The 16,594-nt window shown below is 43.1% G+C and overlaps 1 protein-coding gene across 13 annotated transcripts in view; it reads right to left on the reverse strand.

The window, feature by feature from the left end:
* Window positions 1–16,594, reverse strand: part of KCNMA1 (potassium calcium-activated channel subfamily M alpha 1) — a 701,914-nt gene that overhangs the window by 281,265 nt on the left and 404,055 nt on the right. For all 13 annotated transcript variants that reach the window (XM_036264760.1, XM_036264756.1, XM_036264758.1 and 10 more), the window contains exons 4-5: window positions 3,021–3,114; window positions 2,098–2,209 (exon numbers count right to left, since the gene is read on the reverse strand). In XM_036264760.1, coding sequence (XP_036120653.1) covers window positions 2,098–2,209; window positions 3,021–3,114 — 206 coding nt within the window. The remainder of the gene's footprint in view (window positions 1–2,097; window positions 2,210–3,020; window positions 3,115–16,594) is intronic.

A 16,594-nucleotide genomic window follows, 5' to 3' on the forward strand; every position in this document is an offset into this window, starting at 1 on the left:
GTTTGTGGACTCTTCAAACACGATGGTTTAGAGCAAGCCCTGGTTAGAAGCCCATATATTATTTTGACTTGGAAATGTTGGTGATTTAATTTCACTAACTTTCTAGTCCTCCCCAACAACCTGGATATCCCAAATGGTCCCAAATTTCCCATTAATAATACAAGCATCTTAGAGACTTTCTGCACTAAAAGAACCTAAGAGCTCACTTAGCCCAACCTCCATTTTACAGATGAAAAACAACAGGCCAAGTGACAAAAAGTGAGTCGTGGGGTCACAAAGCAGTTAACAGCCAAGCTGAGGTGCCCCAGACCCTTGGATACAGAGCACAGTTGGGTCACAGTGAACACAGCCCTCAGATCTGTGTGCCGCTCAAGGGTCTCATCATGCTGGCTAGGAAACCCCGTCTGAGCAAGCCTGTCTCAAACCCAGCATGAGAAAACTCATAGAAAATAGGCCTTGGAGGACACACAGCCACACATGTATTATTATATATACTGCATAAAGCTGCTTATTTTTAAAATACATGATATCGTGTAATAAATTCGCAGTGCTAGCAAGAACATCATAACACATTGCTAGTAGAAGCATCTCTTAACACAACACTTTTGAAACGTTATCCATCAACATCAGTATGAACTACAATACACATATTCAAGTCCTTTTCCAGGAACTGGAAGTATCTATAGAAACAGAACTGTACAAATGCGTGGACAAGTGTGTTTATTAGACCAGTGTTTATAGTAGAGAAAGGAAACACTGGGGTGGTCCATCCTTAGGGTTATGGATGAATAAACAGGGTACAACAATGTATGGAATTCTGTGCTGAAGGGATGTTGTCATTTATTAGCAAGAAAACCCAATGTGATTGGCACAGTTATCTTGTACAAAGACCACCACCTCTTAAACACTGTCATCTGTGAACATTCATGCTTTCTGTGGTGGAATGAACACAACGGAACGTTGTGGAGGTCCATCTACACTGAGCATCCCAGAGAGCAGGCAGGGAGGGATGCAGTGGGAAGAGATGATTACTATTTTCTTTATGTACACATCTTAGAATGTTTATACTGACTATAGTGTATATATTATTTTGAAAAAAATCAGATTAAGACAAAAAATTCTGAGAATAAAGACAGATGGGACCCACAAATAGTCCTCCAAGTCCTGTTTCAGCCTCTCTTCTTCCCATGTAAGACCCCTGGCAGCAGACACATTCTGAGAAAATTATTCAGTGCAGCAGAGAGCCTCAAAGCCCTGCCAATGTCATCCCCTGAAATTGTTACTGTTCCCACCAAACTGGCCTAGTCCTCATGCAGGAAGTGAGATGCAGAGCAGAGACAGGAAGTGAGATGCAGAGCAGAGACAGGAAGTGAGATGCAGAGCAGAGACAGGAAGTGAGATGCACAGCAGAGACAGGAAGTGAGATGCACAGCAGAGACAGGAAGTGAGATGCAGGGACAAGAAGTGAGATGCACAGCAGAGACAGGAAGTGAGATACAGAGATAGGAAGTGAGATGCACAACAGAGACAGGAAGTGAGAGGTGAGCACAGCACCAGCAAAAGCTTTTCATTTAACACAGGAAGGGAGCTCAGTCTTCTTCAAGGTGAGGAGTGACTCAAGAGATGTTTTACCTTATCCTGTCCCAAAAAAGAACTCATCACTATAAATAAATCATGCAGGACCCACTCTTCATAAAACTGAGAAGCCTCTAGAAGCTAAATTTAGCAGGCAGGCCTCCTGAGGCACCTGAACCAGTGACTTGGAAATTTGGCCTTGTCCCCCTGGGCCTATTCATCCAGTAGTGACTCTGAGTTAAATAAAAAGTGACAGACCCATGAATGTAGAGGTCCTGGCTGTGTCAGTGATGACTACTAGGCTTCCACAATGATAAAAATACATTACCTGAAGCACTAAATCTGCACATCCTTGTGGTCTAGTGCTCCAAAGAGAACTGTCACCATCAACTTCAAAAACTCCGAGTTGTTCACATTAATACACAGAACTCTGAAACAGCTCAGCCCTCTGAACCACCTTAGATTCCATATTTTATCTGTGGCTCAGGAACCAGTAAGAAGAAAGAAGAGAGACTGACTTACCAAGCCAACTTCTGTTTAAGTATACAGACACAAATACTGGGGGGACTGTGAAGAAATCCACTACAGAGTTCACTTCCAGCCAGAACCACAGCTTATCGTTGGCCGCAATGAACTGGGGGAAAGGAAAAGAGAAAAAATGAGAACATGGTGCCAGCATTCAAAATATACTCTTGCCAAAGGTTATGTTTTGGTTTTTTTTGTGGGGGTCTGGAGTGAGATAGTATGTTCTTCTCATATCTACCCCAATTACACGCTATTTTTGTCTTAGAAATCAGATAACCTTTTCTAAAGAATGACTCTGTGCTGTGTTAGCCTTGGAGAAAGCTCAGGCAGTATATTTTTCTGTGGTTTCCAACTGCATCAGAGGGAAGGTTGAACGATCTCACCTTCATTAGACTCTCTAATGTAAATAAAGTGTATATGGATGCATTCATACACACACACGCACACACACCCTCTGTAATCTACTTTTGTACAGCTCCTGTCATACACAGAGTGTAGTATATAATGCCCCCAAGACACAAATACTGCTACCCTACCCACTGATTCCACTGTTCTCTTAGGATTCACCTAACTGAGCACTGGTAAACATACATTTAAAGGTAGAAAGCATTTTTTTTGTCCTATTTAAGAAAACAATGCCCTCCTCTTTAAACAGAGGGAAGAGAAGCAGTTGGCCAGTGGAGGTAAATAGTTATTTCAATCCCCACTTCTTCCCCTGTGAACACAATTAACATGTACTTCAGAAAATGCTGCTCTAAGGCAAGGGCTCTCTCACAGACTGAAAATCAGAAACAGTCTGTTGTGTCCCCTGGGAACACTGGGCTTTGTCTGCCGTGAGAGCAGAAGCTGGTAGAGGATGCTCCCTGTCTACCAGACTGGCATGCCCCATCGTGATACTGAGCAGTGCTGCTCAAACTTACCCGCAAGCCAAAGTAGAGAAGGAAGAACACGTTGAAAGCCATGTCGATCTGTAATGTGAAATCTTTGTAGAAATTCTGGCAGGATTCTATTGGGCTATTAGACAGGAAGAAGAAAAAGCAAGGGGTAAATGAAAAGCATCATCAAGTCTCCCACATGCTGTGCAGTGGTGGAGCTCGGGGTAGAGGACACAGTGAACGTTCATAAGATAAAACATTTGGTCTTTCTACCCCCTGTGATAATCAAGCAAGCATTGCCAAGGGGTCTTTCCATTCAACCATTCAGTCTTTTGTTCTTTTATTTATTTTTGTAATTACATATATATAAATATATATTATTTTTATCATCATTCAACAGTTGAGCTAAAAATCTAAAGAAGATCATGCAGACACCTTGGAGGAAGGACAAGCAAGAGACACTACCAAATTCCTTAATTTCACATTAACCCTTAAAGGACTGACTTCTTTCTTTTAGAGGACACGTCCATGAGCTAAAAACAGTCCCTTCCACTCTCCAGCACGTTGGAAGTGGAGCCTGTTTCCAATTAAACACAGTGGCTGTGTTTTGAACCTTTTTAAAGCCATCAGTTGATGAATAGTAAAGGACCCAGGAGCATCTCAGGAAAGCCGTGGAGGAGAGGATCCTGGTTGGTGTACGGCTAGACTAAGTATGGACTTTGTGCGCAACATCCTGACCCGGGGAAAGAAGCACTGCCGACTGATAAAATTCAAGACCATTAAACAAAATGTTGAAGCAGTACTCTAAGGGTTAATTTTATTTTTATTTTTGGCATGCAGGTTAATTGGCTTTGTGTGTGTCAAGCAGCCAATGCGAACCCCCAGCACTCTGTTCAAGAGTAGGCAGACCAAAGGGTACTACTATACAAACTGGTACACGGCTTCCATGTGCTTTCCCGTGGCAAACTGATCAGAGAATCAGTGTGTTAAAAGTCCCAAGACTGGGGCTGTGTGGGAAGCAGGAAAGCCTCATAAGCATCTCAAAGCTGTGAATGAAAATTCATAATATACTGTTATCAGTAAGCAAATGGTAATACTCAGGCCAGGAACATAAAAGACGGTGAGGTTGAGGAAAGGGGGGGAAGTATGGGGAGAAGTGAAATACTTCACCCAGATGGAAAGCAACGTGGACCTCCAGGCCAGGAGAGGGCGAGCTTGAAAAGTGCAGGATGCACGATTTCCGAGGACTGCCACTTTGGAAATCGCTGTACGCAATACCAGTTAGTATAGTTGTACTTCTGCAAGGACAATGCTTAGTTGTTCAACAGGCAGGAATCTGTGCGGTATGGGAGTGCAGGGCCCACCTAGAGCCTTGGTGGGCCAGTCTGTGGGACTCTCTGATCATATTACATGCACAGGAGTTATCCATTCTTCATCTCTATTGTGAGTCAAACATGCCCTTTGTCCTCTCCCAGATCACAAATACAAGGAAAAACCTCCAAGAGCATTAAGAGCAATCTATATCTGCATTGGCAGACTACGCAGACTAAACAAAAAACAAACACTAAAAAATGGTTCTTTTATAAAGGAAATGACAACTGCTAGGTTTTCACTAAGGTAGGGAATTTTGAGGAAAGACGATGAATTTGTATAGTCCAATGCTGAAAGGAGAAGGGGAAAAGCTAAACATCACAGCCTACCATTGCTCTTTGCCTGTCCTCCCATACAAGTATTAATTTAAATGAAAAAGGGAAATCCAGACCTGGAGTTAATAAGTGACACTTCTGCAATTCCCAAGCCATGATGGCACTTTGTTTTGTTTCAAGAACAAGACCTACAAAGTTCACAGGTGCCAGGGTTCTTAGCTACTCTAGCTGCAGTGAAAGCAAGTACATGAAGTAGGTTGACCAGAAATCCACTACAGATCCCAAAGGCTGAAGGAACCATACATCTCTGTGCTATGTGAGTCACTGGTATGATGTGCTACTAAAAAGTAAAGGGGTGTGTGTGTGTGTGTGTGTGTGTGTGTGTGTGTGTAAGACAGTGAGCAAGGAGTGAGGACTGAGAGTTCTATTGGTAAGTATTACTCACATCTTCATGTATACCAGCAATAACTTAGCTGTGTTCATCAAGACTGATGTGTATTTAGTCAAGGGGACAGAGAGAAAAATCATGGTTCCTAAGTCTATTATGGAAAACTCACTATCATCTCGCCAAGGCCAAATGATAACATTACTGTTGCCCTCACAATAGTTATTGGTGGAGTTACTGATGGTATATTTGGAGTTCCCTAGCTCTTATTAATTGCATGGCCTCTTTGGTTAATTTGGTAGTTACCTTGAAATACATCTTGTGGGGAAAGTATTTGCTGGGCTTCAGAACAGGACAGAACTATGTGGGGGGAGAGGTGAGCTCAATGCCACTGAGGATGTCTTGGTTCGACATCAATGGAAGCAGATGTAACACCTTCTTTCCACTGTTCCATGGCCTCCTTGACATCTCTCCTGCTCCCACCTATAGCGCCCATTCCTGAAGGCAACAGTGAGAGGGCTTGATGCTAAAGGACACTATGTTGAAAAATATAACTCTACAGCACCCCTGTTTATAGAGAACAATGTTGAAACCATAATAGACCTTTTTGCTATCAAATTTAGATCTTACTTAATCCTTGTTTCATATCATTCCTCGAGTCCTAGACTTGGAGCTGAAATAATAAAGGGAGCATTTCCTCTGTTGGAGCTCACCAATAATGTGAGCACACTGCTGAGATGGAAGGGGAGAGAAGCAGGAAATTCAGGGACAAAAGAGGAGCAGCCCCTCAGGCCCAGGTAGGACCAGAGTAATCAGGGAGTCTGTTTTCCACCCCTTTTAGCTCTTGAACTTGCCAGAAAGCCCAAGGAGAAAAGCCCTGCTGAATTTTCTCAAGTGGCCACAGAACTGTTGATCAGGATCCCCCCTGAGATCAATCCTCCAAGGGCCTTTGGTCCATGGACTACACGTCAGAGACCACGGAGCAGAGGTTCCAGAGCCCCATCCTCTCATTCCCCAAATGGAAACGACCCATGGAGAAGCTCGCCAGTCTTACAAAAACACTTAATTCAACAAACAAAAGGGGTGGCCATATCAGCCAGGATGTCTTTTCCTCCCAAAGAGAGTTTATCTTAATGATTCGTGCTCACTGTGGGATGGGAGAGTGAAATACAACTCCTCTTCCTTCCTGTGTGAAGTAGAGGGTTCCTTGTCTAGATACACAGAAATTTAAAGAGCTAGAAAAAGAATCTTTTTTTTTTTTAATCTATACAGGAGAGAGACCCTGAATTACACACTTGAATTTAAATCGTCATCCTGATGAGCGTGCCCACAGTAGCACAGGCTTTTTATGGACATATGTTGCCAATAAAAACAGTTGAGTTTTAAGAACTGAAATAAGGACACTAGTTCTAATTCTGGTAGTAGAAAATGGACTTTTCCTAAATTGTTCTTGGTTAATTAATGACTTAGTAATTAGAGGGCACAGATATTCTGCAAGCTGATGAACTCTTCATTCTGAGGCTCCCGAGTCCATGGATCAAGACTGGTACTAAAACCTCAGGCGAATTTAGTGTTCTGACCAGGACTCCATGGTTGGGGCACCTTCAAAAGAACCTCAAAAAAGATCTGCTTCTTATGGGATGAATGTTCAGTGTGAGAGACTGAAATCAACCTCCTATTTCCTCTTAACCATCAAGTAAGTATATCTTAGTGTTTAGCTCTCTCTATAGAGGAAAATAAGATACATGCAAGTGGGAAATAGATCTCTTTCTTCATCAATTTAACAACATAATAAGCAAGGAAGACCCATGAGTGGGAAAATCCAGTAGTCTCTCCTGAGGAAGGAGTTAAGAACGCATCTTTCCAAAGCACAAGGCCAGCCACAGCTCCCATGCCTTCTTGCAAAGGGCAAAGGACTAAAGACAAAAACCTCACTTCTAGATGTTCCTCTGGACATCTGCATCATCTCCAGGAGGGAAGTAATTTTCTTCTTGCCTCAGCCTCTAAACTTTCCTGGGGTTTTCTGGAGTCTGTTTTCCCTCCCTGAATCTGGCTGTCCAACCCTGTGAAGATACTTCTTCAGGACAGCGGTTCTCAAACTTGAGCATGCACCCGAAGGGCTGTTAGAACCGTGGTGGGCCCCCCCTCCCAGGGTTTCTGGTTTAGTGGGTCTGGACAGGGTTCCAAGAACTTGCAGTTCTAACGATTTCCCAGCTGCTCACCCGGGGCCACACTTTTCGAACACTGCTCCAGACCTTTCTTGCAACTATACACTAATTACAGATGTTGACATCTCCATTCAGACATGAACAGAGACGGCGTTGGAGACCACCCCCAGGTAACCAGCTGCATACCACTTAATTAATTGCTGAGACCAAGGGGTTGAACAGATATTTTCAGTTTCAGATGTGAACATGGGGGAGAAATTAAGACGATACAGGGAAATAATTACAACACCACTATGCAAGCTTCACCGATGACATTCCAATGAACAATCAAAATGTGCTGGGCAGCACATTTGTAGTGAGATACTTAAAGGAAAAATGGTGATGGGGGAGGTTATGAAGACCATCATTTGTAAGAGATAAAGAAATGCTAAGCAGCTTAGGCACAACAATAGCAAACATCCGAGATGATTTAATAAATAACCTCGTGGGATGGAAGGGACTAGCTATGGAATAAAAAACACTTTCAGAAATAATTTCCAATATTTAAATTCTTCCCACTCTTGTGATGAGTCCCTTTTTAAATTGGATGGGGCCTTTTCAATTCCCATCAGGGTAATTGTCCACCAGAGTTCAGGCTGACAGACACACAGACATAAATTGATACAAAAAGCTTAACGATTCCAGACTCTTCTAGTCTCACTTCTGCAGTGTTGCCAGATTAATTTAATTAAAAGATGTCATTCACCCATCATCATGGCTTCCTTCTGCATCATACATCTACTCCAAGGCTGCGAAGAAGCCCTAAAACCCAGCCCTTCTCTCAGCCTCTCCCATTTTATATTCTGCTCCACTCCAGCCAAGCCCCTTGCTGCTATGAGCTGGTGTCTTCATTATTTCAATTATGTGACCCCCATGTTCCTAAATCTGAAGCTCTGCTCTTGCTGGGGCCTCTTCAAATGCTCTTCCCTCTTTGTGTTCACACCTTAGGCAGCCTTCAAAGCCAACTGAAAAGTATGGCTTGGCAAATGACTCATGCCCCCACTGACTCCTCCCATCCCTGAATCCCAAAGCATCAGGAGCAAGGGATCCAAACCATCTTACAATGTTGATTATTATTCAATCCAATGTAATAATACCTGGCATTTGTATGGAGTTTGCATATACTATTGCATTTGGTCCTCACAACTTGGCAAAATAAAGTAGATATTGTGTTATAATCTCCTTTCTGCAAACAGAGAAGCAGAGGCTCAGACTCCTACCCAAGATCATGTAGCTAAGCAGTGGAGTTGGGACAGAGACCTAGTATCATTTCTGCCATACCACCTACTTCTCCAGATGAATTGCAACATCCTTGGAGAGGAAAAAGAACATAAGACATAGTTTCTGATATCCACAGAGCCTGGTACCAAACTCATGCAGAAACGATGGGGGTTGGCTGACTTACAGAGGAAGTGAAATGTCTTAGAAAAAATTCAGAGGAAGCTGACCTATACAACCTCCACCTAACCCTGCTGTGTAAAGACTGTCACGTGGGACATTACTAGTCCTCCAAAGTCCTTCCTGGGACCCTGACTAGCAGTGGCATTATGGAGCCTGGCCCCATCAGCTGAGGACAAGTTCTTCTGCTTAAAGAGAAGTAATTCCTAGTTATCTATCTGCTTAAAGATGGATGACCCTCAACATGCCCTAATTTTCTCTCACCCTCTCCTATTCTAGAAGAACAAGAATGAACACAGCAAGGGATGATAATATTTAGACTCTGAACACTTCTAATTATGGACTAGGCTATCAATAAGCTTTATATCCCATTTAACCAAAATTTTAAAAATGATGACATCACATAGTCATGGATACTACAAAATCTATCTGCAAGAAAAAGAAAAAATTCAAGTGACTTGAGGTTTAGTAATTTTGAGTTTTAATAGTATCTGGATTTACTGAATAAGCTAAGTATCTGTTTTTCTGCCTACAAAATAGGACTAAAAGCACCTAACTACTCAGGATATTATGAGACCAAGACATTTTAAAAGGGAAGCCAGTCTTTGCAATGTACAGTTGAAAAACAAGGGTTTGAATTGCATGGTCCACTTACATGTGGACCTTTTTCAATAAATATGTACAGTACTGTAAATGTATGTTTTCTTCCTTATACTTTTCTTAACATTTTCTTTTCTCTAGCTCACTGTATTCTAAGAATACAGTATATAATACACATAACATACAAAATGAATATTAATTGACTATTTATGTTATGGGTAAGGCTTCCAGGCAATAGTATAGGCTATAAGCAGTTAAGTTTTGGGGAATCAAAAGTTATATGTGGATTTTTGAGTGTGTGGGGGTTGGTGCCCCTAACCTCTACTTTGTTCAAGGGTCAACTGTGCTCCAAATTAGAAATCAGTGTTTTTATTCACATAATTTTAAGTCTCAGAAAAATATCTTACAAGCTAATGACAATAGTGAATTCAGTGCGAATGACATGACACTAATTAGTCATTGAGAAAGCAATATTTTTTTTATAAAACATCGTCTTCTCAAGTGGACAGTACCCCAAGACTGTTCAGGGCTTGAATGGGTCGAGGGTGAAGCTTTCTACCTTTTTGCTTCTCTCAGTGCCCCCATTTAAATTATTTTGTCCAAGCTTTGGACTTAAAAACTTATTATTTTAATGTTGGTGCTTTTGGTGTTTACACTGAATGGGGCCAATATTCAATAAATTGTGTAGTTTTTATTAATTTTACCAAACAGAAGCAACCCTCTTCTGTTGATCAGCATTGTGATGTTATCCCAAATGTCTTGGCGTACTTATTGTCTAAGATGTATTGTTGCTGGGTAACTTTGTGTTCAGTACTAACGACAGTAACATCAAAATGAGTGATTTGTTTTGTCTTAAAACACTTCTCTCAGACCTTTCAATGGTGCTAATGTGAATAGAAAATACTTTTTGTTATTTGCAGTATTGATCTATCATGATCCCAAGCCAGATGGCTAAGTGGATTTTCTGGGAAATTTTCGGTTATGGGTTTGTATCAATAGGTCTATTAATCCTTCTGACAGCACCAGGCTTCTAATCATGCCCTAGCTCGGTTGAGGACATGTGATCCAAGAGCCACAAACATATGCCTCATTAGAGTCATGTTGAAATTAATTGGAACAAATGGATAGGTGGTCTATAGACCCTCACTACTCTTTGAAATCCTATGTATTTACTGTCTTCTTGCAGTTTGAGTGATGTGGAGACTCCTGGAACAGTAACAGCAACAGACTTCAGAGCAGTTGTATGGCTCAGGGTGTCTACCTGAATAATTAGTTCTAATAATTATGTATTCTTCTAGGAGACAAAGGAAATTACATAGATGGCTGACAGGGAGAACAAAATATGTCAGTTCCTTACACATTAGATTTCTCAATGAAACACATACATAATTTGTTTCTGTGAAACCCAGGTGATTAAATCTCTGTCACTTGCTCACAGAGCTCTTGTCACAAAACTTCAATATCCTATCTGAGCTTAGATTTTCCTTCTCATCTTCATTCCATATCTTTTCATCCACTAATGCACCCAAATTGATAAATCAAAAGCAAAATGTGGGCATTATAAGTTAACCTAAGGAGTAGTTAGCAGTTAGGTAGTTTTGGAGTTCCACGGAAGAGTTAAAATCCCAGCTCTATGGGTTACTAGCTGTACAATCGTGGGCAAATAATTTGACCTCTCCAAGCCTTGATTTTCTCATCTATAAAACCTCAAAGGCTGTTTTGAGGATGAAACTAAATGAGTAAAAACCAAACACTGAACAAGTGATAGTTATTTTCAAAACCAAGTTAATGATAGTTACAACTGTTTGTAGAAAAATGCCAAAAAATAACAATCTCCAAGTGAACAAAACTGATAGAAGAATCAATCATTTCACACTTTACTTCTCCATTTGCATTTGCTTAATTGCCTACTTATCAGGTGTTGCAATGTAATCCAAACGCCCAATAGGATGCGCAGTGAAGTAACGTCTGGTGTGATTCTGTACATCAGAGCATTAACTTTGGGTGATATTAAAGAAGAAACACTGGAAAAAATATATTTCCATGAAGGCACCACAGTCTCACAAATGCTAAATAATTAACCAAAATTTCCTAACAGAGGAAGCCATGAGTCACTTTAATGAGTGGCCACAGGAGGTTGTGTGTTCTCCTTTCCCCAGTCTTTATCAGGGGAGTTTCCTGTGCCTGGCTGGCTTAGCATAGACCTAGAGCAGAGACAGGGGAGGAATCAGTCATGTGTCTTCTAAACAAGCTTTCAATTTTCTGTCTGTAAGATCTTGTATGTCTTCAAACTGGACTCTTGGGGTGATGTGCAAGAAACCTTCCCACTAATGCTTGTTTGCTCCAGCTTGTCTACAAACTACAATGATTGCAATCACAGTTGTTACCAGAGTAGAATTAGTGTGCACATTTGCCAGCAACTTGTATGTGATAAATCAGAATTAAGCAACTGCATAGAACAGAGTCTCACCAAATGAGCACTGCTTTCGTTTGCACTGAACTGTCTGAGAAGTCCTGGCCGACTGACTTCCTCTCTTGTCTCCCTGCTCTGCTGACGCTTCCCATCTCTTCTTCAGTAAAGCTCGTTACGAAAGACATGATGGGCTAGATGCTTCTTCAGTCCAGTGTGTACACACTCAAGCACCAAGACGACAAAACAGACAAGAGTTCTTCAAGGGCAAGGGCAAGGAGCCGTGTGTGGGTGGGCACACAGTCCACAGCTCTCCAGCTCAAACATGTGCTTGCTGCCAAACCCCAACCTCACTCTGAGACCACGCACACAACAGGACAGCCTGGGTGAGGAGGTCAGAAGTGGGGGGAAGAATGGGAACGAGAAGTCCCAGGTCCGAAGGGAAACAGGAAGCCAGACACAATGCCCGGCAAGGGGAGCAGACTCAGCCCTGCGCCTTCCTTCTCTCACACCCCATGTCTTCTACCCGAGGCAACAAGAGCAGAGGCCACATCCTGCTGCTGCCTCCTGCCCCCAGCGCCTTTTCCCTGGATATGAACTGTTGTCATCCATGTATGAAAAAGCCCATGAACGATAATGTCTACCCAGTTATAACCAATAGCCGGCTCCTAGACGCTGGGGAGCAACTATCTGGTGTCTGCATTTCCTAAGGAGAGAGCAAGCATAAGGCTCTTCCTGGCACTTCGGCCTCGAGCCTCCCCACAGAAGCTCTCCTAGCTGCAGACAGAACAGCAGAGGCTCCCAAGATGAAGTGTGAGCCCTCTCTTTGCAAAGGCAGTCCGATCAGAGCAAGGTGGAGCGTTCATATTGGGATTCCCACAGCATAACAGGTTCAAATCACTGTGGGACCTCTGCGGGCTTTACTGGGGACAGACCTCACAATTCTTCTGTGTGAGCCTTCTTCTCCAAATGTTTGTCTTGGACTCTCTGGGCATTCCCTGGTCAGTCATTAGTTTCCTACTTAGCTTATGCCCTTCTCCCTAACTTGGACATAATCCTGACACACCTGGACAACCTGACCTTGACAATGCCCTTTTGCTATGGGTCAACCTGCAAGGATCTAGAGTGGAGAAGCAAAAACTACTGACTCCATAACCAGGCCCAACCTGTTGTGGGTCCAAGACTGACCGGCTAATCAGATAGGGGATAACAAGGATGCCTGAGACAGACCCTTTCCTGTTCTCTCCATGGACTCCAAAATTCGGCTAGCAGCCTAAGGGACCTACTACAGTTTCTACTCTGCTCCCTTCCAGCCACATCCGGACACAGCCAGAATGGCACACAGTCCCCTCCGTGGTCTCACTCAAATAGCTACCCTTACAACCGGTGGTAAAACTAAAGACCTGCCTGGTGTTGATTTCAGGAGACTGGAGAGCATCAGGAAACAATTATGTAAATAAACAGTTGTTCATTCATCTGCTACTTCACTTTGAAGAAGAGAAAACACTGTCACAAAACATACACATATACTCACTGCCATTAGTGAAAAGTAACACATTAATTTATATGTGATGCTAAAGGATAAATGTGATCACTTTGTTTCTGACATCCTGAGATGTTTCTGCATTTTGTTTGTTTGCTTTGCTTTACGAAGACACAGAGAAAGACCTGGTACAAGTGTTTCTGAAAACTGTCATAGAAAACAATGACACCTTTATTACCCAAGGGAATAAAATAGCTGTCTTAGCTCTGTCTTTGGCTGACGGCTCAGGCATGGAAGTTTTTAAGTATTCCTATTTAGGAGTTTTGTTGAGAGCCCAGCAGCCTCACAGACAAAAAGGAGAGCTGACTGAAGCCCCGAGTCTGCCGAGAACAAGCAGGAGTCACTCATTAGGAATGCCATAAAACGACCTGGGTAGTGGAGACCAGCATCACCACGGAAAACCATAGGTGACAAGTTACCTCCAGAAACAGTCATCAGCAAGGCAAACGGCAAGCACTTCTTAAATCCTATGAGTATACAATCCGATATTCAAGTATACACTCTGAAGTTCCTTCTCAACTACTTCATGAAAATAACTTCTCTCCTGGAACATTTCTTTTCCTGCATTGTTTGTCTAGCCCACATGCTTCTGGTGAGCATTGGAAATCACTTAGTTATCAAAACTGTCCTGCTCATGCCGTAGAAGTAAGGGCTCTTTCCACCCTATCCACGGGGTCCACGTTTCGAAAGGACTATCATGAATTCTATGCTCTGTGGGGTGAAGTTCCTTTTCCTTGCTTCCTCCTGCAGTTCCCCTTCCTAACTCTGTTGCCATACCTTTGACTTTTCTCTAGGGTTGTTTTCCCCATTGCTATAAAAGCATCTCTGCGAGGGACCCAGGATGCCCTGAGAAGTTGATTTCTTATGATTTTCTCCTTTGTCTCCATGAGTGGGTCTACATATCCCCACTCTAGGCTGGATTTCAGAAATTATTTCATTGTATGTGGAAGCACAGTGTTTTCCTGAGAAAGCGGTGTGGGTCCTCTGCTGAGGAACCTCACAAAGGAGAGTCAGCTGTTGTTTTCGGCAAGCCCCTGGCTGGAAGCTCTGGTCAAGCAAGAGCACGTCAACGTGCTGGTCAGGACCGCCCGCTCTGCACAGGTCTGCACTAAAATCCCACCTACGCTCCTCTCGAAGACAGAGATGCGTCCATTCAAAGGGCCTGTATACTGGTTAGCGCAGGAACGTGTTATGAAACTCTAAGCAAAGTGTTTCTAAAGGGTGAATAGTGTATAGGATAGGGACAGGGGAGTATGGAAAGAATGTCAATTTGCTAAGTCTCCCTGATATAGGAAATCACGATTCATGAGGAAAACTAAAAGCAAGGTAGGAAGCATTCATTTTTGGGTCAGTATGACTGCTCACTGTATAGTTTCAATCCAAGGGGCTCTGGCAAGCTAGTACACCAGGAATTCTCTAAGAAGTCTTATTCCTACCCCAGGATTATCGGTTTGGTGACACCCACCTTTCACCTTTCTTGATTTGCAGCCAAGGCATATCTAAAATGTAAAGCATCTAATTACATGAAGTAACAAAAAATGCAGTAAGAAAACAGATCCTGACAATCATGTTTATAAAAGTGCATTCTGAGAATAAAAGAAGGAACAAAACACATGTTTAAAAATAAAAGCAGTTTTAAAGAGAGTTGTTAGGAAGCCCTGAGGCAAAAATATATTCCCACGAGAGACATGATCACATTCCCAATCAACAACGCTGAATGCGATGCCGACACGCTTCGCTGAATGTGCTGTCCCTTCACAGTGCTACCATCTCATATCCTTTAACGTCGAATCAGTGGCACTTCTGTTTACACAATGAACTAAGACAAAGGCCAATGACTGTATTTCCCAGGGCATTTCGTTTAAGAGGTGTTTTTTTAACTACAAACATCTGCACATTTATTATTAGATCTAAACAAAACCAAAGTAGGTAACTGTTCAGAAAGATCTGCCAGGTACTGTAACACTGGTCCTTTGAGCACATCCACACAGAGCTGGGAATCTGCAGGACTGCTCATCAAGTCAGTCATTACTTGGAAAACCGACCCTCACTTCTAAACTCCTTGTCATTAGCTTTTCTGCTCAGCACACGCTTGAAAACAGTAGGTTGATTTCTCTTTCCCAACGTTCTAGTCTTGAGTTTTCAAGGGACAAGGTGGCCATTGTGGCATCACAGCAAGCTGGGGGCCCGTAAGGATGTCCAAAGAGAACCCTAAATCTCAGTGCTTCGGCGTCAGAATGCGCGCTGCCCCGATTCTATGCATGCGCCCCGTGCTCACGACATTCAGGTCCGGGCCTGGGGAAGCACGCGGCATGCACGGGCAGTGCAGGAAATGGCTCCGGGGAGCCTGGAGGCAACAACCGAAAGGGTGAGGTTGCATCATGCAATGAAAACCACAGCTTGGCCTCAGCTGCCATGCAGAAAAGACCTACATCAAAGAGTCTGCAGTGCGGCTCCTGGGTAAGAGTCGATATGAGAGAGGTGAGTTACTTCAGCAACAAAAGACACAGGCAGAAAAATGTTCAAACCACTGTCAACAGGACACTGTACAGAGCACTGGCATTCCACGGGAGAAGAGGCAGCTCAGGGGCGGAGCGGGAGACAGAGGAGGCCAGGTGAGCACCAAACTGCCAGTGCTCTGATGAGGTGGTGTCCCTGGCCATCCATGTCTTTTTATCATGTGTGTTACTTTGACAAATAACCTCATTAGAGCCTTTAACATCAACCATAATTTTTAAGGCATCAGTTACATAAATATACACACCATGATTTCCTGTGGTTACAGTTCATTATAGAAGCAGAGCTGAGCTGGTTGGATAAATAAGAGACAGTTAAGCGCCAACATCCTGAACACTTTGGTTACAGAGTTCATGGTGACTCCCAAGGCACAGCATGGCGCTAAGGGAACCCAACGGTCACGAAAGCTCGGGGGGCACAGGGTAGGTAACTCAATGCAGCTAAAACCCTGGAAAGCCACCTACAGTGTTGAATTTGAACCCACTCCTGGGAGCCAACTTTCCTCCATCTAGCACGCAAGGCAGGTCGACAGTGAGTCCCCACGTACATCTTGACCATGTCACAGAACCTTAGTTACAGGTGAGTTTCCCCAAAGGTATTTTTAACAAAATCAATTGCTCAAGGGGAAAAAAAACCAAAACGTTAAAGTTCTTCTTGATAGAATAAAAATCCTACTGACTCAGCAGAGGGCCACCCAGCTGCCCTGTGCTATCAAGGTCACATAGGACATTTGAGAAGAGTTATTTCCCACCCCACGCCTCGTGGTCCCTGAACGTCGAGTACAGAAAGGATGGTGGTATAGTCCAGCCCTGAATCACAATTTCTCCCTCCTGGTTCTGACCGGAAATAGTGAGAGGAAAGCAGGTGTTCCTCGTAAAATGTCCTCCTGGAGCTCAGCCTTCTCATCCCCTGG

Source organism: Molossus molossus, unplaced genomic scaffold, assembly GCF_014108415.1.
Source record: "Molossus molossus isolate mMolMol1 unplaced genomic scaffold, mMolMol1.p scaffold_m16_p_17, whole genome shotgun sequence".
Taxonomy (NCBI): Eukaryota; Metazoa; Chordata; class Mammalia; order Chiroptera; family Molossidae; genus Molossus; species Molossus molossus.